Source organism: Euprymna scolopes, chromosome 19 (genome assembly GCF_053919585.1).
Source record: "Euprymna scolopes isolate OS-2025 chromosome 19, ASM5391958v1, whole genome shotgun sequence".
In the NCBI taxonomy this organism is placed as follows: Eukaryota; Metazoa; Mollusca; class Cephalopoda; order Sepiida; family Sepiolidae; genus Euprymna; species Euprymna scolopes.
Window position 1 is genome coordinate 65,019,101 of NC_136500.1, and position 26,489 is coordinate 65,045,589.

General features: G+C 33.1%; 1 protein-coding gene across 2 annotated transcripts in view; it reads right to left on the reverse strand.

Annotated features, from left to right (window-relative positions):
- Nucleotides 1-26,489, reverse strand: part of LOC145240166 (meiosis 1 arrest protein-like) — a 644,978-nt gene that overhangs the window by 200,356 nt on the left and 418,133 nt on the right. For both annotated transcript variants that reach the window (XM_080103755.1, XM_080103756.1), the window contains exons 10-11: nucleotides 17,590-17,691; nucleotides 11,977-12,231 (exon numbers count right to left, since the gene is read on the reverse strand). In XM_080103755.1, the coding sequence (XP_079959881.1) occupies nucleotides 11,977-12,231; nucleotides 17,590-17,691 (357 nt within the window). The remainder of the gene's footprint in view (nucleotides 1-11,976; nucleotides 12,232-17,589; nucleotides 17,692-26,489) is intronic.

The following is a 26,489-nucleotide window of genomic DNA, read 5'->3' on the forward strand; positions in this document are numbered from 1 at the left end:
TCATTTCAATTTTTTTTAAACTAAGGCAGGCTATATGCATATTGGGTTTTAACAATGCTCACTGACTGCATTCATTTCAATTTTTTTAAAACTAAGGCAGGCTATATGCATATTGGGTTTTAACAATGCTCACTGACTGCATTCATTTCAATTTTTTTTAAACTATGGCAGGCTATATGCATATTGGGTTTTAACAATGCTCACTGACTGCATTCATTTCAATTTTTTTTAAACTAAGGCAGGCTATATGCATATTGGGTTTTAACAATGCTCACTGACTGCATTCATTTCAATTTTTTTTAAACTAAGGCAGGCTATATGCATATTGGGTTTTAACAATGCTCACTGACTGCATTCATTTCAATTTTTTTTAAACTAAGGCAGGCTATATGCATATTGGGTTTTAACAATGCTCACTGACTGCATTCATGTCAATTTTTTAAAACTATGGCAGACTATATGCATATTGACTCTTAACAATGCTCACAGACTGCATTCAAGTCAATTTTTTAAAACTATGGCAGACTGTATGCATATTTACTTCTAACGATGCTCACAAACTGAATTCATGTCAATTTTTTAAAACTATGGCAGACAATATGCATATTGACTTTTAACAATGCTCACAGACTGCATGTATTTCAACAGTTCTAAATGCTGAGGAACTAACTACAAATTAAATAAATAACAGTTCTTGATTTTTGTGCAATTAATTTTCTTTCAGCTTTACTGTCTGAAAAGAAAAGGTCTCGTTTTATTCATACTTATATGTTGACAAAGAAAGGAAAACCAGAGAATGTTTTATAATAGTCTTAGAGAAAAACAGAGAGAAATTGTAAATAAGGAGTTCAAAGCCAAATTAACATGGTTTTTGTTAACTTTTGACAAGTAATGCAAGTGGCATGTCAACCTTTCTAGCAAACTGTGCACATGTCTCCTTTTGTCAACTATGATCAGCAACATGTATGCAAACTTTTTCAATTCTAATGGATTTGTTCCTTTTTTTTTTTTTTTTACAAAGAAGTAACCACTTATCAAGGCATGTAGGCAACTCGAGGATAAGAATTAATAAGTGTAAAGTAGTCAATGGGATAATATCATAGTAATCGTTAGTAGTGGAAATTTGGTAAATTGGATTACCGAAGGGGACGGCTCATCAAGAACTTATTCACATTGGACTTGAAGACAACCACATTCTAGACATTTGGAAAGCAGGGAAATGGAAGAGAGTTCAACAGGTGAGCAGTTCTAAGAAAGAAGTTTTCTTAATGGAATCTATGTTTAGGTTTAGGCACAGATAAAGAGTGGGGGAATTACTGATAGTCGTTTCAGCTAGACGAGTGTTTTTCATGAAAGTCAGGAATTGGGGGTCATAGATTGGAGCTCAGACAAGACCTTGCCATGAAAATAACCATTAAGCTGAGACAGGCTTGCAACATCTCTTTTGTGAGAAAGAGGTTGCAGAGAAGAGAAAACGGCATTCCCCAATAGGCTATGAAGTCTATTTTGAACTCTGTCAAGGCAAGATAAGCTGCTCCTAGCAGCTCCCTGCCCAGATGTGGAAATAGTGCTCCATCCTTGGACGTACTTGGCTCTCATACAGATAGAGAATTGCATCAGCAGTGAGATATCTACTGGAGGGGTAGAATGATTCCACCATTGTTCTAGCAGCTTTGGCAACGGATTTGATGTATGTGTTCCATTTCAGATCAAGAGTAAAGGTCAAACCCAGAAGCTGGTCAAAACATGGAGCCTCTCCAAGACGAGGGCCATTTATTTCAATTGATGTAAGATAGGGATCAGAGTGTTGATGATATAAAGATAGAAGTTTTGTTTTAGATGCATTAAAAGTAACCAGCTACCCTCTTCCCCGTACACCACATGCTCAAAATCAGAGGAGAGAGAATCAGAGTGAACTTGGTTATTTACGGCCTTTAGAGTTTTGCCATAGATAGTAGTATCATCAGCATAAATATCTACAAATGATCTTAGGATGTGATTTGGGAAATTATTGATGTAGATCAGGAAGAGAGTTAGGCCCAGGATGAACACTTGAGGGACACCAGCATTAATTAATATTGTGAGCTTCTAATTTCTGCCCATCAACCAATGCTCTTATGAACCTATCAGAGAGAAATGATTTAATAATTGAGAAGACATTTCCAGCTATAGCGTAGCTGGAGATCTTGTGGGGTAGACCTTTATGCCATACCCTATCAAAGTCCTTAGATATGTCAAGAGCAATTGCCCTAGAAAGAGAGCCTCCGTCGATAGATTCGCTAATCCTATGAGATATAACCGTTAGCACATCTGCTGTAGATCTAGCAGAATGGAAATCATATTGCATGTCATTAAGGAGGTTATTTTTGCAGAGATGATTGACTACTTTTCTATTTAACACATATCCCAGCAACTTACTCATGACACACAGGAGACTTATTAATCTGTACTGAGAGGGAAATTCCCGATCACCTGAATTTTTTAATATGGGACATACTGATAAGATTTTCCAGGGTGTTAAGAAGCAATTCTCCTTAAGACACTGCTTAAACAACTTTGTAAGTATGGGAGCTCGTTCTGGTTGAAGCCTTTTAAGTACTATAATTAGGGCCAGTTGTTTTAACTGGAATCAAGGTTTTTGATTAGCTGGGCAACATCACACAGATATTTGTATGTCGCATCTTGATTTTTATGAACTGCATTCATGTCAACATTTTTAACTATGGCAAAGTCCATGCATAGTGACTTTTAACAATGATCACAGACTGAATTTTTATTAATTTTGAAAGATCTAATATTAGTTTTTACAAATAAAAAAAAACATGGACACAAAGTGTAAAACAGAAAAAAAAAACACTGATTAATAGTCAGTCCTAAGTGAGAGTCCTCTCGAGGTTGAAGGTTTGGTCCTTACGAATAGGTGATAATAATTAAGTATAACATTTCTACACAATCATGTTTGAAAGGATGAGAACAATCTACCACTGTAAATTAAGAAGTTCAGTTCAAAATTCCATACAGGTTTCTAAGTTCAACAAAAAGATTTTTAACTTCAAATAAATGGTTCTCAAGTTCAAAAAGTTGCACCTGAAGCAGGTAGAACATTACATCAGTTGAAACGTGAATATAAAAACTAACAAGATGAAAATCAGTCTCAATAATCCAAATCATCCTTATCAAAAAAATTCTCATTTTTCTGGCAAATACCCAAAGTTATGAATAGTATTTTGTTCAGACACTTTCAACAGACTAAGACAGTAATGGCAGGCTATTTAAGACCTAGTTAAAACAGTAATGACAGACTACCTAAAAACTTAGTAACGAGCGACTGCCTAAGAACTAGCTAAAACAGTAATGACAGACTAAGACCTAGCTAATGATCTATCTTGGGTTATGCCGGCATGTTGAAAATTGTGATTTTGCTGTGAAGGTTGAATAGTACAAAAGGAGTTCACGGGTTAAGTGCAGACGTATATCAAATTTTGTAGCTGGGGTCAACGAGAACACCTGAAATAGGTCATTCAGGTTTATGGAAAAGAGAACATAGAAAAAAAGAAAGAGGGTGAGCATGAAAAAAAAGAGAGGAAGATATCTTTTCTTTTGCATGCAAGTCAGTCTGATTTCCGATTTTGGACATGGCACAAAAATGCGTCAGAAAATGAAGCACAAAAAAGAGTTAAGTCGGTCAACAAAAGAAAGATATGGAATGGCCAAGACCTAGAGAAATAAACCAAGCATAAATTAATTAAAGGAAGCCTCCGACTTGTTATTTTGTGCATGTAGTTCCCTTTTGCAGCTACAAGCTATGACGCCAAGAGGCAGAAGAAAAGGTATGTCAATGTTTGGTCATATATAAATATAAGACATTAAGAAACGGCCTTATATAGACACTAGATGTATCACAATTACATAACTAGGTACAGACAAAAATCTACACATAATGAGATATCCATGCAACAGACAAAATCTCCTCCCTGCTACACTACACTATAACAGTAATAACAGACTAGCCAAGAGGGTAACGAAAGACTACCTAAGAACTAGCTAAGACAGTAATGACAGACTATATAAGAACTAGCTAAGACTGTAACGACAGACTACATAAGAACTAGCTAAGACTGTAACGACAGACTACATAAGAACTAGTTAAAGTTGTAACGACAGATTACATAAAAAATAGTCAAGAGAGTAATAACAGACTACATAAAGACTAGCTAAGATAGTAACGACAGACTACTTATCTATAGAGAATTTATAAAAAAAATCTATATTCATTGTTAAACAATGAAATAGAACTTCCATTTAGTTTTAGGTATACACAAACACGGCCATATACAGACACTAGATGTATCATGATTACATACATAGACACAGACAAAGAGACACACCTAATGAGATATACACGCAACAGACCCCCCCACCCCAATTCTTACATGTCTGTTTGGTGCTGCGAAAAAAAAAGAAAAGTTTGCATTGGGAAATGTTTCTGAAATTGGTTTGAGATGTATTTTTTTGTTCAAAGTTTGTTGAAAGAAAATATGTATTTAATGTGATTTGAAAAGATAGCTTTGTTGTCATGTGCATTAAAATATAGTATCAGCTATCTGTTGGAAGATAAAATGAAAAAAAATAATTTATAATGAATGTGTTGATTTTTTTCAATGTTTATAGAAGCTAGAAGTAACTGTAAGAAAGCAATAGCAACAGCTTAGAGAGAATACATCTAAACCACCGGAAAATGCAGTGACGTGCAGATATTAGATACCCGTGATTTCTGGAAAATTTACAACAGTGTAGTAAATGATGAGCAATCAATAATTCCCCCACTATCCAACAATCATGAGGAGTTTTCACAGCAACCGAGAAGGCTAACATGCTTGCCAATCAGTTTAATTTATCACCCAATTAGCCTCCTCCCTCTTTTCACCAAAATATTTGAGTCCTTAATTAACCAAGCTCTACTCCACCCTACAGTTGCTAAACTTCTGTCTGACCAACAATAAGGATTTAGGCAAGCACATTCTACTGCAGATATACTAAATGTAATCTCTGAACGTATATACCATACACTGGACAAAGCTACTGCCCTCCCCTGCTATCTATCAATGAATCCTCAACTCAGCAGCAGCAAGAACATTTCCAGTATGAGCTTTGGCAGGCATAATATAGGAACTGACTTCCTCTGTATTATCAGGTCCAGTCTCCAGATCCACAGTATTTTTTAGATAGTGGAGCATTACTTCAACGCTTTCCATGACAAAAAGGATACACATTTGATAAAATCTGTGCCCAATACCACAACTATATAAGAAAAAGCATGCAGTGTTTTTGATGGGTACGAAAGTAGTCCATCCATAAAAGACATGACTCACCGATGCCAAGCAGAGAGCTCTGTTGGTGTTAATGTGTCACTGACTCCTTTAATGGTGTTCAAATTATAAAAAAGGATGTTTTCCTTGCTCATCAAGAAAACAAACAATTGTTCATCAACTTGCTGGTAAAAGTTTGGAGGAAGCAGGTTGTAAAATAGTCCACATATCTGGAGACACTGGATTGATTGTGAAGATTGCTCTAGAACTGGCACAGACATGAGAAATCATTTTTATAGCAGATGACACTGACCTATTGATCCTTCTGTTATCATGCCATTAGAGATGATAGTTACAACATCATGCCAAAACCAAAGACTAGTGCAAAAGGAGTGAAAGTCTGGAACATCAAAGAGATGAGGAAATCTTTGGAAAATGTCTGTTGCAACATTCTTTTCATTCATGCACTACTAGGTTGTGATTCTACATCCAGTGTTCATGGAATTGGGGAGGCAGCATCCCTTCGAAATGTGATGAACAATAGAAACTTCCTCAAACTGGCAGAAGTGTTTGGCAAGGATAGCAATGCAGAAGAGGTTACTGAAGCTGGGGAGAAAGCTTTAGTGTGCCTGTACAATGGTAATGATGGGGAAAACATCAATCATCTCTGACTGAGGTGCTTTGAGGAAAAGGTTACAAAAAGTGTAAAAGTATGTTGAGGCCAAATAATTGCCACCAACGAAAGCAGCTACAAGTCCACATCCTTCGAGTTTACTTCCAAATTAAGGAATGGAATGGTAGAAACCAGCTAAAACTTGACAAGTGGGAGTGGAAACTCAACCAATCAAGACTAACTTGCCACCTGTAAATTTGTTGGCTATAATTAGGCATAACTTTGCTTCAGGGTGTACTACATCAAGATGCAGTTGCAGGAAACATGGTATTCACAGTTCAAACTTGTGTGGTAATTGCAAAGGCCTCCACTGTACTAACTCACTACAGCCAGATGTTGATGATGATGATGATGAAGTTACCTTTGACTAGTTTTTGACAAGAAATGTTCTTTGATCTGTGCATAAACTTGTTTTGTGATGGTTATGCTAAAGTCTCGCCCCAGCATTCAACCAACTGACCAATCTTTTATTGTAAATTGTACTTATTTTGTACATAAATTTTTGAAATTACAGGAATTAATATAAAAATTATACCTTTTATATTCATATTTAGTATAAGAAATAAAAAAAAAAGCATGAAAACAATGGCAGGCACTAGTTATTTTCTGGTATTAGTTTATTATCAAGCGTATAGCTACCTATCATTAAAATTTAAAAAACCAAGAAAATCTCAAGATTGATTGAGATGGGCCCATGTGGATTTTCATGCAAAAAATTTTTTTTTTATTTCTAATTTAATAACAGTCTTTTGTCAGGAAAAGAGTATATTTTTGTCAGTAATTGCCAAGAATAATGGACATACTTGTCAGGAAATGTCTTAAAATTTTAATATTGTTAAGTTGGATTTTAAGATGGGGGCCATTGACTCCTTTTTGGCAAGGTTACTTGTGGTAAACTTTTTTTTTATCTGAAAGAGAGGTTATTCATGCCCAATGTGCAAGTTAAAAACTTTTGTTAACAATTTGTTTGAGGTTCAGCCACATTTAGACTAGACTATTATGAGATTTGAGAAAAAAAAAAACGCCATACTTAATTGTATTGTGTATTAAAAAATATATAAATGTGGGTTTAGTGTGAAAGAGAGAAAAAAAAAATGAAATGGAAAAGAAAATACAACCGTATGCAGAAAAAAACAAAAAAGGATTTCTATGGTAATTAAAAAGAACAAACTAAGCCATTACTTAGAGGGAAACTAAGACAAAATGTTGAAAAACAAAAGAAAGATTTATATTTTAAAATGTCATGATTAAACGACAATTGTTTTTGTGTTTTGGCCGTTGTGAAAACTTTTAATGTGGCTATATAGAACTCTGAGGTTTTGAGAAGAGAGAAGGGGCAATTGAATTTAATTGCTTTAAAAACAATAGACACGTTCTGAAAAGTAAATGAATGTATTTTTTGTTGTGTCGAAATGTTTGTTTTATTTCAGGACAAATGTTGGAGGTGCCTCAAGCCCTTTTCAGATTTTCACAAGTTTTTATTTTGTGTATGTTGTAATGATGTTTTTTGAAAGCGAAAGGAAAGAATTATATGGATATAAAAAAAATTAAAGTGTTTATGAATTTTAAAAGAGAAATTGTTGAATATAAAATATATATTTTGTAAAAAGAATTTACATTCTATGGGTATTTTTTTTTAGATTAAAGAAAAAAAACGGTTATAGAAAGCATTTGAAATTGTTTATGATGTTGCGAAGAGAAGAATTGTGAACTTTGATAATTTTTTTTTAGAAAGGAGAAAGTTATTTTTTTAACATAACATGTAAGATTTCTTGAATTTTGAATGAGTTTGTAAATTTTTAATGGGCTTGTAAATTTTTAATGGGTTTGTAAATTTTTAATGGGTTTGTAAAGAGAAGATTATCTGAGCATCACATTAGAATGTTTTTCTTTAGTTTTGGTAATTCTTAAGGAAAAGAATTTTTATTTGAATAAGACACGTAGGTTATATTTTGAATTTATAAGGGTTTTTGAACACGGCATGTGGGATATTTCTTGAATTTATAATGAGTTTTTTTTATTTAAAAGATTAACTGAACATTATGCTTGAATAGATCTCCTAAATTTTTTTTGGATAATTGTAAATGAAAATGTCTCGTGTTTTAATTAGGAAAGAATTGTTATTAGCATAAGAGCTGAAATGCTTGAATGATATCTTGGAATTTTTTTTTTACAAATTGTTTTTTTTTAATGTTTTGAAGAGAGACTATTGTTCACATTAACTTTAAGAGTAATTCCTGCTATTTTTGGTGTTTTTTTAAAATAATAATTTAAAAAAAAATGTTTGTGAAATTGTATGCTGTGAAAGTGGAAGTGATTCGCCATTATTAGCAGGGTTGGCTGGTGCTGCCCAGATTGGAGAACTGTGTAAGAACTTGGGACTTTTTCTTGTCAATATAATTTTGTTGATTGTTTCAATGTTTGCAGTTCAATGTGTCTGTTAGTTGCGAGATGTGAGCGAGAGATATGGGAAACGCAAGGGTCAGCGACAAGGGTAAATTTACATAAAAAGGTTGTGTTAGGGTTAGTCAAATTATTTTATATTTTCGGAAGTGATTTGCATGTTTTTTTTAATGTTTTGTTTTGTTTTGTGATTTTCTTCGGCTACAGATAGTTGTTGGAAAATTCAGTGTTTGCATTCGCTATGGACCAAAAGAGGCAGGTTTAAGCTGAAACTTGGAGAAATAGATTCCTCACATGGCGAAAAAAAATGCGAACAGGAGCCGCTCTATGGGCCTCGGCAGGTTACAAATGCCTAACCTTGGAGAATAAAGATTATTCCTCTGACATGGAGCGAACGTTTATAATGGCAAAAGGATTACTATTAGATTCCGAACCACTCAGGTGACGAGAAGTGAACTGGTGTATAAATAAAATAAAAAAAGGTAAAAAAATATGTAACCAGTTAATCAGTAGATTGGGTCCCCAAACGACAGTGTTAGTATAAAAAGATACCTTATTAAGTCTTTTGATGAGTATATGTGTGGGTTAACCATAGTTTTGTACTCTACACTTTTGTGAGGATGTAGGAAAAATTACACATACTCCTTCAAAACGATAGTATGTAAATTAGTAAACACATTCCACCGGTGCAAGAGGAGAGGGTAAGGTTAATTATGGGTGTGACATTTTTCTGGATCGATGCTGGGAGCTCTAGTTTTGAAGCTTTAGAAATCCGAGTGATTCAGTACATAGAACACATCTTGTGTGTTTAGATAGTTGACCATCATAGATATGTAAGTCAGGGTTTTCGGTTTTGTTCCCAAGAATTATGGTATGATTGAGATGATGGAACGTATAAGTTGATGACAGAAATATGAGGATAGTCTACTAACACCCGGGGGAGAGGGAAGTGTCAGAAAAATCTGGTGGACGAGTGAATCGTCAAGTAATTGAAAGCCTCGGTGGTTATGGTTATAGATTTTCTTTGACTTTAAGTCAAGAATCGATGAGAAGGGAGTTTCTTGTATCCAAATTTGAGTTGATGAAGTTATTGGCTGTTTAAGCCAGCTGCAGTAACCAGTATGGTGTGATGGATCGCTCCACATAGCAGAAAAAAGCAAACGGGTTCCCACTAAGGTAAAGCATGGGTGGTGATGATTATGGTTGTCAATAGAGATAGCTGACCAACAGGAATTAAATGGAGAAATTTTACAATATAATGGGGATTTCTGACCTTTTCTTGACTGGAAGTGTGTGAAGAAATTATAGAGTGATTATGTAAAAATGTACGCAGACATTTTTAAATATTGAGAGGGGGAGGAGTGATATGTAATCTATCCCGGATTACGCCAGCATGTTGAAAATTATGAGTTTGCTGCGAAGGTTGGTTAGTACAAAAAGAGTTCAATGGTCAAGTGCTGACGTATGTCAAACTCTGTAGCCGGAGTCAACGATATCACCTGAAATAGGTAATTCAGGTTTGTGAAAAAAAGAACGTGGAAAGAAAGAAAGAAAAAGAGGAAGATATCTTTTCTCTTGCATGCAAGTCAGTCTGGTTTCTGATTTTGGATGGAGTAGACACTTTTGAGATTTACACAGAAATGCATCGGAAAAAGAAATGCAAAAAAAGTTAAGTCAGCCAACAAAAGAAAGATACGGAACAGCTAAGACTTATAAAAAAAAAAAAAAAGAAATTAATTAAAAGAAGCTTCTGACTTGTTATTTTGTTCATGCAGTTCCCTTTTGCAGGTAGGAGCGACAAAGCCAAGAGGCAGAAAAAAGGTAGGTCAATATGTGGTTATACACACATATAAGAAATTAAGAAACGGCCATATATAGACACTAGATGTATCATAATTACACACATAGATAAAGACAAAGAGAGACATGTAATGAGATATACACGCAACGGACAAAATCCCCCCTCCCCATTACACTACACTAAGGCAGGAAAGACAGACTACCTAAGAATTAGCTAACCACAAACTACCTAAGGACTAGCTCAGACAGTAACAAGATATTACCTAAGAACAAGCCAAGAGAGTAACGACATATTACCTAAGAACAAGCTAAGAGAGAAACGATAGACTACCTAAGAACTAGCTAAAACAGTAATGACAAACTACATAAACAACGACCTGACATGATCCTGAACAATTCCATCAACACGATCCGACACCATTCCAAACAATTCTATCAACACAACCCAGAACCATGCAAACAATTCCATTGATATAACCCAACATACTATCAGAGAAACCTTGGCAATTACCTGTTGAACAACTCTGGTGCTTTATGTAACTTTTAGACAAACTCGTTTTTGCTGTAGATGAACCCAACTGAAACACTGACACAGGTAACACATTGTTTCAGCTGGAACTCAAAAATAGTCAGTTCAAAGGATACCACTGCCAGAATATGACAGATGTCAAGTGAGAGAAAATTAAGTGCAAAGAAAAATCTGTGCCACATGAAAACAAGGCAGAGTAGTTAACATGAGAAGTTCGGTCTCTAAAGTATGTAAAAGTAAGCTAATGACCAATCACATTGTGTGCTGGCTTAAGCAAGTAGATTTTGTCTGAGCGATGCTAAGTTATCTTGCATGGGTATATAAACCAGTGTAGAGAGCAAATTTAATCATGGAAAATAAGAAATAAGTTCAGTTGAAGTTAGATTAGGGTTTACATGCCTTTTATTTGAGTGAATAACTTTTTTTTTTAAATCTGGAAAAGAAAGTTGTTTTTAATCAATTGTACACTAAATTACAATTTGTGAAGTCCAAGCTGAAAACCCTAAGTTTCATCCAGAACTAAAGACAACTACTCATGTTTACAAAAGACTTGACTCTGAGGAAGAATACATATTCTTCTCTCAAATCAAAATTTAAAATATTATCATGCTATATCTTTTTTTTAATATTCAAACTGCTTATTTTATTTCACAACTTCATTTTGTTTCTACGTGTACCTGTCTTTTCTTTATTGGTGACTCACCCAAGCAATGCCAGTTCATAATTGCTGATTAAAACAAATACAACATGCAAGGAGGTACTATCTGGCTGAAGAAGACATTTTGATCCCAGGAGGGACATTTTTAAGATGGTGAACTTCATCAGCCTTACATCACAAGAGTACAGAAAAATAAAGTTGACAATGCCACATCAACTGATGCCATAGGCATCAGCCTGCAATGCAAGAGGAATGTACAAGTGTGAAAGTGGTGTTAACTGGTTGCTGACCTGGATCACAGTTTTTTTTTCAAAAGTATCAAACCTAAAATTTTTTGCATAAAATCATTTAAAGATAGTTGATATGCTATAAAATCCAACAAACAACCAACTAACAAGCTCATCTATCAATTAAATAGAATATGCATTTTACATAAGAAATAACTAATAAAAGCAAATACCAATGGTACATATTTGATATTAAGAATTTAATGCTTAAAAAAATTAGTATTAAATAATCCCAAAAGGGTTGATATGCCATAACAAAAACAAAGAAAAGAAACATTTGCTTTTTTAAAACTCAACAATAAATCAGAGCTGCTTACCTTATTAAGGGAAGCTTCAACCAACTGTAGATCACTGATTAATGGATGTTCCACAGGAGATTCTTGATGATAGTGTAGCATCAGTTCTTTACAAGCCAAGGATTTTATTAGCATTGAGCCATTTTGAGTTGGCAAGAGAACAAAATATCCTTGCGGTTCTTCAAGCCTGAATGGACGTACATTTGATTTTTTGGCAGATTGAATTGTTGAAGAATCTGTGTCTTGTCGTTCCAGACGGCCAATGAGAACATTGTTCTAAATCAGAAAGGAAAATATTCATAATAATAAAGGAGGTGAAGAGGATGAAGACAATAAAATAATGATATTGGTGGCCCAGAAGTAGTGACATATTTTAAAAGTTATTGAAGTTTTAAAATAGGTCACTACTTTTGGGCCAACCAGTACTAACCTGGATCGTTTCACAGGTTCATTCATGCTATTGAACCAGATATTATCAAAATTATTGATTAAACTGCTTATGTAATAGAGAGAGGAGAGGTGCGAATGAACTGGAAATCCGGGCCATCAAAAATGCAACCTGGAATTGGATGACCTGGTCCTATGACGCAAGTCAGTTTATGGGTCAGACCGTTGAATGGAGCAAAGTTCGGATGAACTTAAACCCTGACCGACAAAAATGAAACCCGGGAATAAGATGACATAATTCGGCCGCAAGTAAGACCAAAAGCAAACATCGACAGGGTCAGAATGTGGGTCAATGTCGTAAATTGGTTAACAGGAAAATTCATAAAAAGAAATGATAAACAAGAGTCAGGGTCAGTCAGAGTGTGACAGCAGAAAGGGGAGGACAGACGATGCTCAACTGCCTGTCACGGTCACAACCACACCCTCTCCACCTACACTATCTCTACCACCACCTCTACCGCCGATTATGTGTATATGAATGTTTATTAAATAAACATTCATATACACATAATCGGCGGTAGAGGTGGTGGTGGTTTATTTAATAAACATTCATATACATCCGAACTTTGCTCCATTCAACGGTCTGACCCATAAACCGACTTGCGTCATAGGACCAGGTCATCCAATTCCAGGTTGCATTTTTGATGGCCCGGATTTCCAGTTCATTCGCACCTCTCCTCTCTCTATTACATTTACTCCAAACCCATAAGGAATTTTTCAAAATTATTTTTTTCGAATATTTATTATTTTTGGAAATAATAATTGTAGGTGATTATTTTTTACATTATTGCCTATTGTTTATTTAATTCAGATTCTTATAATTTTTTCAATTGATTTGGAAAGAAATAAAAACAAAATTTTAATTTTCTTTCTTAGATACATTCTTCATGCCGTTTTAGTTAGATTCTTTATTATTCAGTAGGATTTTCCATCATAATATTTTAAAACCACAAAACAAAAAAGTGTAACACAGAAAATCTACAAACTTTACAAAAAGTGAACAGACAGACTGAGGGACAGACAGAAACACCAGTACAGATGCATTTCAAAAAGTAGTAAAACAGATCCTCCTAGTGGGCGGAAACACTGATAAAAAAGCGAACAGATGACAGACTGACTGACTGACGGGCAGATGGACACAAATGTAATAATAATATAGATATTAATGTGCTAATTAATATACTGTTAAAGTTATATGTGGAAACCATTTTTAAAACCGTGTTTAATAATATCAAGGCACATTGTTGGCTGATTTTTAATTTATTATTATTTTTTAATTAATTAGTTATACTATTATAAACTATTACTATTTCTTCATATTTTATCCAGGTAAAGATTCCTGCTACAAAAAACAACAAAAAAAAAATGGAGAATTGATGGGGAAGAAAAATTTTTTAACAATAACTGGAGCAAAAAGTACTTTGTCATTCAGCACAATCAAGGTGCCATACAACATTAAACAACATTATACAATACAACATATTCCTCTGCATGATGCATTACTTGGGCAGCCTTGACTGGACAACCTGGAACAACTGAATAAGTTAATTAAAAAACAACAAGCTATTTTCACCACCAACTCTGAAGTTGTTATGAAACTAAGCTTCAAAATTTGTGAATCAATTGCTGAGAAGAGAAAAGGGTTTTTGAAAGGAGGATTTGTTAAACATTGTTTCGACACATTTACTCATTTTGTAAGGCCTAAAAAAAAAAGTAACATTATCACAGCAAACAAGTTTGTCCCATTTTACTGTGATATGCAGAATCAATCAGCTTGCTGATAACATTGATGAAACTTTAACAGAGCGAATAAAAAAATGTATCACATATAATTTGCCACTTGGTGAAAGTACAGCTGTCAGTGATGCAGCATCATTGGTTGTGTTTGCTCAGGATTGGTTGGTTCGTGTTTTTGTTTTATGGTATATCAACACTTTTCAGGTTATTTAATGCCGAATCCAGTTATTTTGAGTATATTTTTTTTAAAGTCAGATTCTATTTAACCCATAGTTGGGACCCTAACAGGTACTACCACTCCGGGTCAGAGTGGACCTGGGAGCAATGGCAATTAAAGGGTGGCTCCACACTCCCTAAGGCCCGCAAGGTTGGGGCTTCACCATCGGATATAGTTTTAGGTCATATCTAGGACGTTACTGAGAATTTTGAAATTATTGAGCAATTTTTGGACATGACTAGTATGTCTTCAACAACTACCAGCCATGATATTAGTTAACAAGTTTTGCAGTTGATGGGGAAGTTTGAATTGGACACGTCCAAACTATGTGGCTTCACAACTGATAGGACACCCTCAATCACAAGAAAAATCAATGGATTCGCAAGAAAATTTTTGGATTCTATTGATGCAGAAGAAGTTGTTATGAATTACTGTATTATACATTAGGAAAAACTTATGTGCAAAGATACTGAATTTTACTGATGTCATGAAAAATGTGGTGCAGTGTGTAACTTTTATTCATGCTAGAGAACTGAACCATCAACAATTTCAGTAATTTTTAGAAGAACTGGACTCTGATTATCCAGATATTCCATATTTCACTGCAGTTTGTTGGTTCAGCAGAGCTGCTACTTTGAAAGTGTTTTGGAATTTGAAGAAAGCAATTGAACAATTCATGGTAAATAAGCAACAAGATGTTACATATTTCAGCAATGATGACTGGTTAAATGACGACTGAAATCACACAACATCTCGTAGAATTAAATATACAACTACAAGGCAAACTGCAGTTGGTGAACAAGATGTATGAACATATTCCTTTGGAAAGAAACTTAAACTCACACTTAAAGTCAGGGTTGAGTAGAGTAAAACTCATCTATTTTCCTACTCTTGCTTTCATTATTATTTTTAACTGTTTACATCAACTGGCTTCATGTCTTGTCTAAGTTGATTACCATTAAAAAAAATTAAACAGTTCATTATGCTCCATCTCATGTGCATTATCTATGTTCCGAATTTCATGAAAAACGTTTTGTTTTTCTACCTACACCATATACATATGGACATACATGCACACAGCTGAATCTTCATTACAGGATGACCTCTAAAAAATGGTACCCATTAATGAAATTCACAATTCTTTCTGCAATCTAACCTTATTTGATACAAATAAAATTCACTGTATGCTAAACTTGCACACCAATTTCAGACATAAGAGACCAACAGTTTTTGTTTTATTGCTATACAATAACATGCAGGGACACTTTGGTGATCATCTCATCAGTAGGGAGGTGTAATTCTGAATGTCTTTCACACTCACCAAACCATAATCATCGTCCAGATTTTTATTCATGCACTTACCTCAAAATAATGTCTATCAACTCCAAGCTGTTCCTGAACTGAAGAGGGCAATCTTAGCCCAAATAAGAGAAATTCCAAGACAGGGTCTGTCAGAGTTATAGCCAATTTTACATGTTGTATTCATGTATGTTTATCATTTAACAGCAATAAAACAAAGATTATATGAATAATGACTTTTATATCGTTCTTCTAAGCCCTAAGATATTTTATATTTGTTTGCTGTCATGTTCTTACAGTTTAATATAAGATAATAAAATAAAGACATTGCGTTTTGTATCCATGCGTGCTTATCATTGAAGGACAATAAAAATGAAAATATTGGTACTCATCACATGGTTTTTCTCCCACAAGGATCTAATTCAAAAAAGAATTGGGAAAGCAATAGCAACAACAAAATCAAGCGGATCAAAAAATCATGCTAAATTTTACTGATTTTAGTATCATTATTTGTCTCCCTTGCATTTTGGAAGTTAAGACATCGCCAGACATGCGCATTGAGATACCGGAAATAAAAAAGAAAACTTCTAGTAAAAAAAACAAAAACAGAGGCATTTTTTACTCTGGCGCTGATTGAAACTACACGTCTCTTTCTATTTTGTTTCTTAATTCGCTATCCTTTGCCTTTTTCTCTTTCACTTGCTGTACACTGATAATTATAAAAAAGTTGCCATCCGAACAGGATTCACTTCTTTATGTGTCTATAGTGTAAACAACAAACAGAAATGCATTGGGTTTTTTAATGTTAAATTGTCTTACATCTTACTTAGCAGTGATAGGCTTTTGAAGTTAAGTGTAGGTTTTGCAAAACTAGTCTAATGTCACATGATGTTTAAAAAGCATTTGAAAACCTTGCACGAACACCTGGATCTGGTTTTTATCATTTGATTTTGTCAAACTAAAAAAATAGCCAAACTGTGAATTCAGGTGGGACTTTGAAATAATTGTTCTTCTATGAAAAAAAAAAAAAAAATTCTTGTATTTGAAAAAAAAAAAAAATTAAAATTAAAAATAAATATAAATTTAATGGATTAAGTGCTATCATTATTTACTTCTCTGGCATATTGAAGAGGACCATTATAACCACAATCAGAGTGCATACTAAGACTGGGACGTGTAAGAGTTAGTGACAATTTTACGCGTTGTATCCATGTGTGGTTATTGTTGAAACATAATAAAAAATGAAAATATTGGTAATCATCACTACCAGGCATGCTCAGTGAAAACAAAGGCAATTTTTACTCTGCCGTTTCAAAAAACAGATGTCTTGTTTCTTTGTCTTTGTTTCTTCTTTCTCTATGCCTTTGTTTCAGCGTAGCAAGCCAATATAACTTAAATGAGTAACAATTTCAAATCTGATGTTTGTATTGTTTTTGAGATGAGGTGTAATAATTATTTCTTGTATTATCTAGATCATTTGGACTATTATTTTCATCTTTATTGCTTTTCTCACTATTTTTCGGGCAATATAACCTCTGATTCTCTTCAGGCGCATTCACACTGGATGTTATTGGTGAATGGCTAAAAATAGAGCTAAGCCTATTTCTTTTTTTACCATACACCAATACCATCCACTGTGAATGCATTTGAGGACAGTCGGAGGTTATATCAGCCGAAACGTTGTGGAAAAAACAAATCAAGATGAGAACAATATTTCAGACAATCGAACCAATCCAAAAAATAATTTGAAATCTTATTTTTCTAAAATATCATATGGTCATGTTCAACCAATTAGTAACTTGTACCCCCCCTCATCCTTCCTTTAATCTGTAACAGATACAGCAGCAAATGAAGAGTGATTAATTTTTGCACACACCCTACTTTATTGCTGAAGAGTGAGAGATGTGTTTGATAGATGGATTGATAAGCTTTACCTTCTCAAAGAGCAAATGACACAAAGCCCGGAAATTCTTCCTGTTTCTTTCCAACTCGTCCCAGTCAATTTTCCAGGAAGAAGTCGGCTCAACAATGTAAGGCTGAAATCGAAAAAGAAGATTATAATTAAATATCATAGGGTGCTTGGAAAATAGATGGCATCCCCTTGGAATTATGTCCTATAAGTCTATATAGGTTTGGAAATACTGTAACATAGCGCGGGCACGCATATGCAAATGTACGTGAAATGACGTCACTGGTAGGGAAAAATAGAAACTTTAAAAAGGAGATAACGTTAGAGGCGGGATTAATGTTTGAGATCACGTTAGAGATGTGGATGATGTTGGAGAGCATGATCAGATCAGGGACATCACAGCCGTAATAAGAGAATGAGTAAATAAATAAATAATAAAAAAGCGAATTGAAGTGCTTTTCTATTTTTTCTCCATTGCGACCGAGGCTCTAACAGGTGGGTTCCCGGACAATGTTACAATGCTTAGTTTCCAAATTATAGGCCATTGATACAAATACTAATATAGTGCACTGCTTTTTTTTTTTAATAATAACTTACCACTACCAAGGTCAAAAGCCAGTTGAGGATAAAGATTTATGAGGTTGCCAGATGAACAACGAATAATACCCTGAGAGGATTGAAAAAGATGAATGAAATCAACAAAATCTGACTATTTAAAAGGACATCATGTATTTGCTGACATTGGATTTGAAGATGACTTGTAGTACTGCGGTAATGTATTTCATGTATGGGCTATTTTTAGAAAGAAACTCTGTTCATGGAATTTGTATGGGGTAGATAAACAGTGAATGTGACAATGTCACAGGTAAAAATAAGTTTGGGGCCAGGTGTTGTCACATACACTAACAAAAGTAGGGAAAATGATAAACAAACATAATAGTCTTGGGGCTCAGAAGAAAGATCTGAAAGTCATGATCAACATAACGCATGCGTGCGCTTCTTATTTCACGTAACAGAATACAACAGACCAAATACATATAAATAAATATGATCAGCACAAACCAAAGACCGCATACAGAAAAAGAAATGAATCACAAAGGAAATTAGATTAGTAATAGAGTGCTATTACAAAATCAAACCCACACAAAAAGTCTGTTTTGTTTATCATATTATTTAGTCATGAGCATGTTAGTTGATATAACAGTCTTTGATATGACAGTGACATGTACTGAGATGAATGCTTTCTATTTGTTTAGGAGCTGACATGAATCATAGTTATAAAAATAGTTATAGGCCAGGGGTTTCCAAAGATTTCAAACGGGGGGAGGAGGGGTATTACTGACTTTTTTAGAACTACGTGGGCAAAAATAAAGAGAAAAAATGACCTGAACCTATTTTTTACTGTTTTGCTCATTAGGTTTGCTTTTTAATGAAACTGGTTCTTTTAAACCACATTTTTTTAATCATTTTCTAAACAAAAAAAAAAACACCACACTATTTTCATACATTTCCAATTTTAAAATTTTTCCTGGATATTTTTACGTTTTCCATAAGAGCTCCGCAGGCTGGATTAAAGACTTTGGTGGGTAGGATCTGGCCAATGGGACACTTGCTAGAGGCCACTGAAACAAATATCGATCAACATTCTTTACGTTATACATCTATCACGTACGATGCATGTGATCAGGTATTGCTTATATATACAGTGCCGGCAAATCAAATGAGGAATAGTTTGTTTAAACAGTTACATTAAATTTAGCTTAAATTTGCAGGTTTTGAAAAAATTACAAGTGCAAACTTTCTTTTTGCCGCCTGCGTATATATGTTTTTATAACCGTTTTTTTGTCTGTTTAGTTACCTATGTTTCCACTACTGGAATCCAATTAATGATCCAATAGTTTCATCAGAATTTGCAGACTGAAATATTTATGATAAAGAAGCAGAGATAAAAAAAAAAAGTATAAATTCAAATCAGCAGTAGCCAACTGTGAAATTAAAAAAAAAAAATGACGGATTTGATTTTCATATTAACTACCAGATCATATCCAACCCCATCCATCTACTTAACTGCCTCTTTCTTTCTTTCTTTCTTTCTCTCTTAATAACTTACACCTCTTCCGTTTCTCCTTCCCTCCTCTCTCTCTCTCTTTCCACCTCTTTCTCTTTTTCTTTGCCTCTGGTTTTGTAATTTAACCGGCTACCTTTGTTAATCATCATCTTTTTTTTGTGAATTTCACAGTTGGCTGCTGCTGATTTAAATTTGTACTTTTTTTTTAATCTCTTCTTCATCTTCTCTATATAAATAAAATGAACTCATTTTTTCCCGTCGGATTTTGACATTAATAGGATTAAAAATCAAGATATTTCATGCAAATATAATATGCACAAACGGCAGAACAATATCTGAGGTGTGTTATAGGCTTATTATTTCTCAAATTCCTCGATAATCTTAGATTTCTATACTTTTTCTGCTGAGAAGTCACGGCCAAAATCGGTTAAGATCAATGGAAGTGGTAAAATATTTTCTCTCTAATAAATTCCTCCTCCCCCTGCCACCACTTAACACCGTTTGGGGATCGTTCACAAGGAACAGTTGAGAAGAGAACACCGGTTTGGCTTCATAGTTCTTTCATGTGAAGTTATTTAAAATCACTAAACTAAGCTGCAGTGCTCTGTGGCGTAGTGGTTAGCGTGCTGGACAATTCACATTATATTTTCACGTTCGCGCCAACCTACCGTAGTCGTTTTTTTTTTTTTTTTCCTAAACAACTGGAATGGACTTTTCTTGGTGGCCGAACTGTTAATGTAGCAGATGTTTTTTTTTTTTTTTCACACTTTATTTTCCTACTTTTACTCATGACTCCGGGTTTGATCCTTCCTACTTACCTACCATAACATTTTTTAAAACTCCCCCCCCCCCCGTCCTGGAAACAAACACTCGGGCAACGCCGGGTACCCCCGCTAGTAATAAATATTTCAATCTGCAAAGTCTGATGAAACTATTGGATTGTTAATGCGATTCTGGTAGTGGAAACATATGTAACCAAACAGACTAAAAAACGGCAATAAAAACATTCTGCTTTACAGTAGTATTGAGCACTTTTCAGGTTTTGTAGCATTTACCATTGACTCATTATATATAAAAACATATATATATATATATATATATATATATATATATATATATATATATATATATATAATGTTTTTATATAGTTTTTATTCATAAAGTCTGAAGAAATGCTGATTTTTGAAAATTTTCAAAAGATATAATGTTTGAAATTGTCGACCAGACATGGAAACAATTGTAACTTGAAATGAAATACACTTTTTGTTGCCATCAACACCTTTTTTTAATGTTCTGATTTTGCTTACACAGTATATTAATGCTCAATTATGAAGTATGATAATTTTGTAGCTTACTTTTTAAGTCATCTCTTTTTGGCTTAAAACTTATTGGTATATTAAAATTTACTGGATTATACGAACTCAGTATATTACATACAAGTCTAGTTTTTTTTTTTTTTTAAACGGCAAACTACAAATTAAAATAAACCACAGAAAAATATATTTGTTATACAATTATGTGGTTTATTTCAAAGATTAATTTTTTGCATTCATGATCTAAATACAATTTTGAGATTAGTTCACCATAACTCTCTATCATTTTCAGAATAAAAATTTGCTTGCTACACATCAAGCCTTTTGTTGATGATAAATACATTAAAAACAAAAAAATAAAACAACTAGCAGTGCATAATAGTCGTAGGTTTATTTTTCGTATGAGCATATAATTTATTTTCTTTATATGTTACCTGGTTTCTTCCTTCTCTATCTCTTTTTTTCTTTTCTTTTCTTATACCTTTCTTTTTCTCTTTTCCTTCTTCCACAACTTTCCTTCTCACTGCAATGTTACCAACTACGTCCCTATTTACTTGCATTATTTTTTAGAGCAAAGTTAGATGCAAGATCGATTTTTAAAGTGCAGGAAGTCAAGCCCCCCCCCCCAAAAAAAATAGGCTTTTCTTTCTCTTTTTTCCTTCCTTATTCCATTCTCTCTCTCTCTCTCTCTCTCTCTTTATCTTCTTCCACAACTTTCCTTCTCACTGCCAGTTAGTCTCTATTTATTTCTTTTCTCTGTGAGAGCAAATACAAGGTTGGTTTTTTAAATTGGGGCAGCCAAGCCCCTATAAAATAAGCACTCTGGATTGGTACAAAAATAAAAATTGGCTTAGTCTAAGATTTCTTCTCCTGAATTAGAACAACATGAATACTACACTTTAATCAACCAAGTAAACGAAAATTGCTAAGCACTTTCATTTTTATCTCTCCAACCACTTTTCCTAATACCTTGCACCAACTTCTTTTCACAAAATAAATGTCCTCTTTTACTGTAATATTTTATTGTTTTCATACCAGCATAGGCTGGAGTAATGACTCTTTCCTTTATTATCACAAAAACACAATTATTATATGATATCGAACATCTTGAGGATATAAAACAATGCGGCTATGTATGAACTTTTATGACAAGGTTTTCAAATCTGTGATTATCTTTCAATCTCCTTGCAACCCTTATGATTCTCTTGCACCACCCTATTTGGAAACCGCTTGTTTAAAATAACACTGATTTCAATTCAACCAAAACAAATTAGTTTGCATCAAGAGGTCTCTTAATCATCTTTTTTATAACCTTTCACATTTCACTTCTTTGTCTTTCCATTCATAAAGCCGTATATATACTTTTTGATTCCAGAACAAACCTTTATTAAAAGAGTTATTCCAATTTAGATTGGACCTGTGGAAATAAAACTTCAAATAAAACAACTACTTTACCCTGCACTCCCATCTGCCCACCTTTAAATTATGTCTGGATCAAAATTACTCTGGTTGATAAGATTGATATATTTAGATTGTAGACAGATAAACTAAAAAATAAATGTTTCGTGCATTAAACTCTTTTATTTAATCCGTTCCAAAGAACAAATTTATCTTAATAGAAAATTGTGAGTGCTATTTCGAATCAACATTTTGGCGTATGTAAGGTGTTTGTACATTATTATGGTCAGTCAAAAATTTGGAGATACTGTTTTATCATTCAGCTTTTGTGAAATTGATAAACCTCACTAGATCGAAGTTTCATAAAGTGGGATCCATGGAGCCCTGGGGCTCCCTGAGTTAGGCTGAGGGGTTCTGGAAGCTCTATCTTAAAGAGGACTAAATGCTTTATATGGAAAAGTTAAATAGCTGCAGACATATAATTATTGATTTTTTTTTCACTGGGAAGAGATATGATACATAACTACAGGTGTAAAGAGCTCCAGGATGGTCCATGAAAAAGAAAATAAAAATAAATTAACAAAAAATGCAACAAGTTTGGATTAATCAAATACAAAAAAAAGGTTGCAACCAGGATCATTAGTTACTGTTAAATTTGAAATTAATCGTTTTCATATTTATTTTAGAAATTATCTTGTTAGTGCCTTGCTCAGAGGCCCCATAGTTAGTGCATTGTTCAGAGGCCCTATAGTTAGTTTATTTTAAAAATTATTTTGTTAGTGCATTGCTCAGAGGCCCCATATCTTGGTAGTGAACTGCTCAGAGTCCCCATAGTGGCCTAAAGTTTGAGAAACTCTACACAAGAGTATGAGATGCAGTGATTGCATTTGTGACATCACGTTTCGTCTAAAATAGTGACTAGCAACACAAGTTTTGTTTAAAAATGCTTTGAAGATGTTATATCTTATGCAGTATACAGTAGGGGAAAAGATCAAACCTATAAATTATGGTTAGGTTCTGTTAAGTTGTTAAATAGTTTAGCATTATGGGAAATGTCCTAATTTTCATTCATAAATTTGGCTATGTACACTAATAGCTTGTGAGATGATAGTAATAATTATTATGAATAAACTATGCTATGTACACTAATAGCTTATGAGATGATAGTAATAATTATTATGAATAAATTATGCTATGTACACTAATAGCTTATGAGATGATAGTAATAATTATTATGAATAAATTTGGCTATGTACACTAATAGCTTATGCGATGATAGTAATAATTATTATGAATAAAATTGCCAATGTACACTAATGGGGTATGGGATGATAGTAATAATTATCATGAATAAATTTAACTATGTACACAAATGACTTATGAGATGATAGTAATAATTATTATGAATAAATTTGGTTTTGTACACTAATAGCTTATGAGATGATAGTAATAATTATTATGAATAAATTTGGTTTTGTACACTAATAGCTTATGGGATGATAGTAATAATTATTATGAATAAATTTAACTATGTACACTAATAGCTTATGAGATGATAGTAATAATTATTATGAATAAATTTGGCTCTGTACACTAATAGCGTATGGGATGATAGTAATAATTATTATGAATAAATTTAACTATGTACACTAATGGCTTATGAGATGATAGTAATAATTATTATGAATATATTTGGCTCTGTACACTAATAGCGTATGGGATGATAGTTATAATTATTATGAATAAATTTGGCTATGTACACTAATAGCTTATGGGATGATAGTAATAATTATTATGAATAAATTTGCCCATGTGCACTAATGGCTTATGAGATGATAGTAATAATTATTATGAATACATTTGGCTATGTACACTAATAGCTTATGGGATGATAGTAATAATAATTATGAATAAATTTAACACTAATCGCTTATAAGATAATAGTAATAATTATTATGAATAAATTTGGCTATGTACACTAATGGGTTATGAGATGATAGTAATAATTATTATGAATAAAATTGCCAATATACACTAATAGCTTATGGGATGATAGCAATAATTATCATGAATAAATTTTACTATGTACACTAATAGCTTATGGGATGATAGTAATAATTATCATGAATAAATTTAACTATGTACACTAATGGCTTATGGGATGATAGTAATAATTATTATGAATAAATTTGGCTATGTAAACTAATAGCTTATGGGATGATAGTAATAATTATTATGAATTAATTTGGCTATGTACACTAATAGCTTATGAGATGATAGTAATAATTATTATGAATAAATTTGGCTATGTACACTAATGGCTTATGAGATGATAGTAATAATTATTATGAATAAATTTGGCTATGTACACTAATGGCTTATGAGATGATAGTAATAATTATTATGAATAAATTTGGCTATGTACACTAATGGCTTATGAGATGATAGTAATAATTATTATGAATTAATTTGGCTATGTACACTAATGGCTTATGAGATGATAGTAATAATTATTATGAATTAATTTAACTATGTACACTAATAGCTTATGGGATGATAGTAATAATTATCATGAATCAATTTAACTATATACACTAATGGCTTATGAGATGATAGTAATAATTATTATGAATAAATTTGGCTATGTACACTAATAGCTTATGGGATGATAGTAATAATTATCATGAATTAATTTGGCTATGTATACTAATAGCTTATGGGATGATAGTAATAATTATTATGAATAAATTTGCCTACGTACACTAATAGCTCATGGGATGATAGTAATAATTATTATGAATAAATTTTGCTATGCTTTTTCTTTTTTTAATTAAATTTTCTCATCAAACAAGGCACAGTGCCACTTTGAAGCAGGGGGCTACTATTAGGGACTTAATTAGCAGGGTCATTATGAAGGGAGATGAATAGAAGATGTCTGTTAACATTACACTTGAACTTCTGCATATCAGTGCAGTTGGGAAAGCAGAATCCCGGAAGGGCGTTCCAAAGACCCGCTGTTCTGGGGAAGAAACTATTGGAGTAAAAGGCTTTCTTGCACCTGGGGATCTTTACTGTAAAGGGATGAGACTTAGTAGCTTGTCGGGTTTGTAAGGGGTAGTTACGTCGGGGAGGTACAAGTGTTTGCACTTCGTCAGAGCATTCACCATTAAAGTATTTGTAGAACAGGCAGAGGGATGCAACATCTCGTCGATGGGACAGAGGCTGAAGCCTAGATGACAGTATAGTTAAACTAATAGCTTATGGGATGTTAGTAATAATTATTAGGAATAAATTGCCTATGTGCATTAATAGCTTAAGGGATGATAGCAATAATTATTATGAATACATTTGGCTATTTACACTAATGGCTTATGAGATGATAGTAATAATTATTATGAATAAATTTGGCTATGTACACTAATAGCTTATGGGATGATAGTAATAATTATCATGAATAAATTAAACACTAATAGCTTCTGAGATGATAGTAATAATTATTATGAATAAATTTGGCTACGTACATTAATGGCTTATGGGATGATAGTAATAATTATCATGAATAAATTTAGCTATGTACACTAATAGCTTATGCGATGATAGTAATAATTATTATGAATAAAATTGCCAATGTACACTAATGGGTTATGGGATGATAGTAATAATTATCATGAATAAATTTAACTCTGTACACAAATGACTTATGAGATGATAGTAATAATTATTATGAATAAATTTGGTTTTGTACACTAATAGCTTATGAGATGATAGTAATAATTATTATGAATAAATTTAACTATGTACACTAATGGCTTATGAGATGATAGTAATAATTATTATGAATAAATTTGGTTTTGTACACTAATAGCTTATAGGATGATAGTAATAATTATTATGAATAAATTTGGGTCTGTACACTAATAGCTTGTGAGATGATAGCTATAATTATTATGAATAAATATGGCTATGTACACTAATAGCTTATGAGATGATAGTAATAATTATCATGAATAAATTTGCCCATGTGCACTAATGGCTTATGAGATGATAGTAATAATTATTATGAATACATTTGGCTATGTTCACTAATAGCTTATGGGATGATAGTAATAATTATTATGAATAAATTTAACACTAATCGCTTATAAG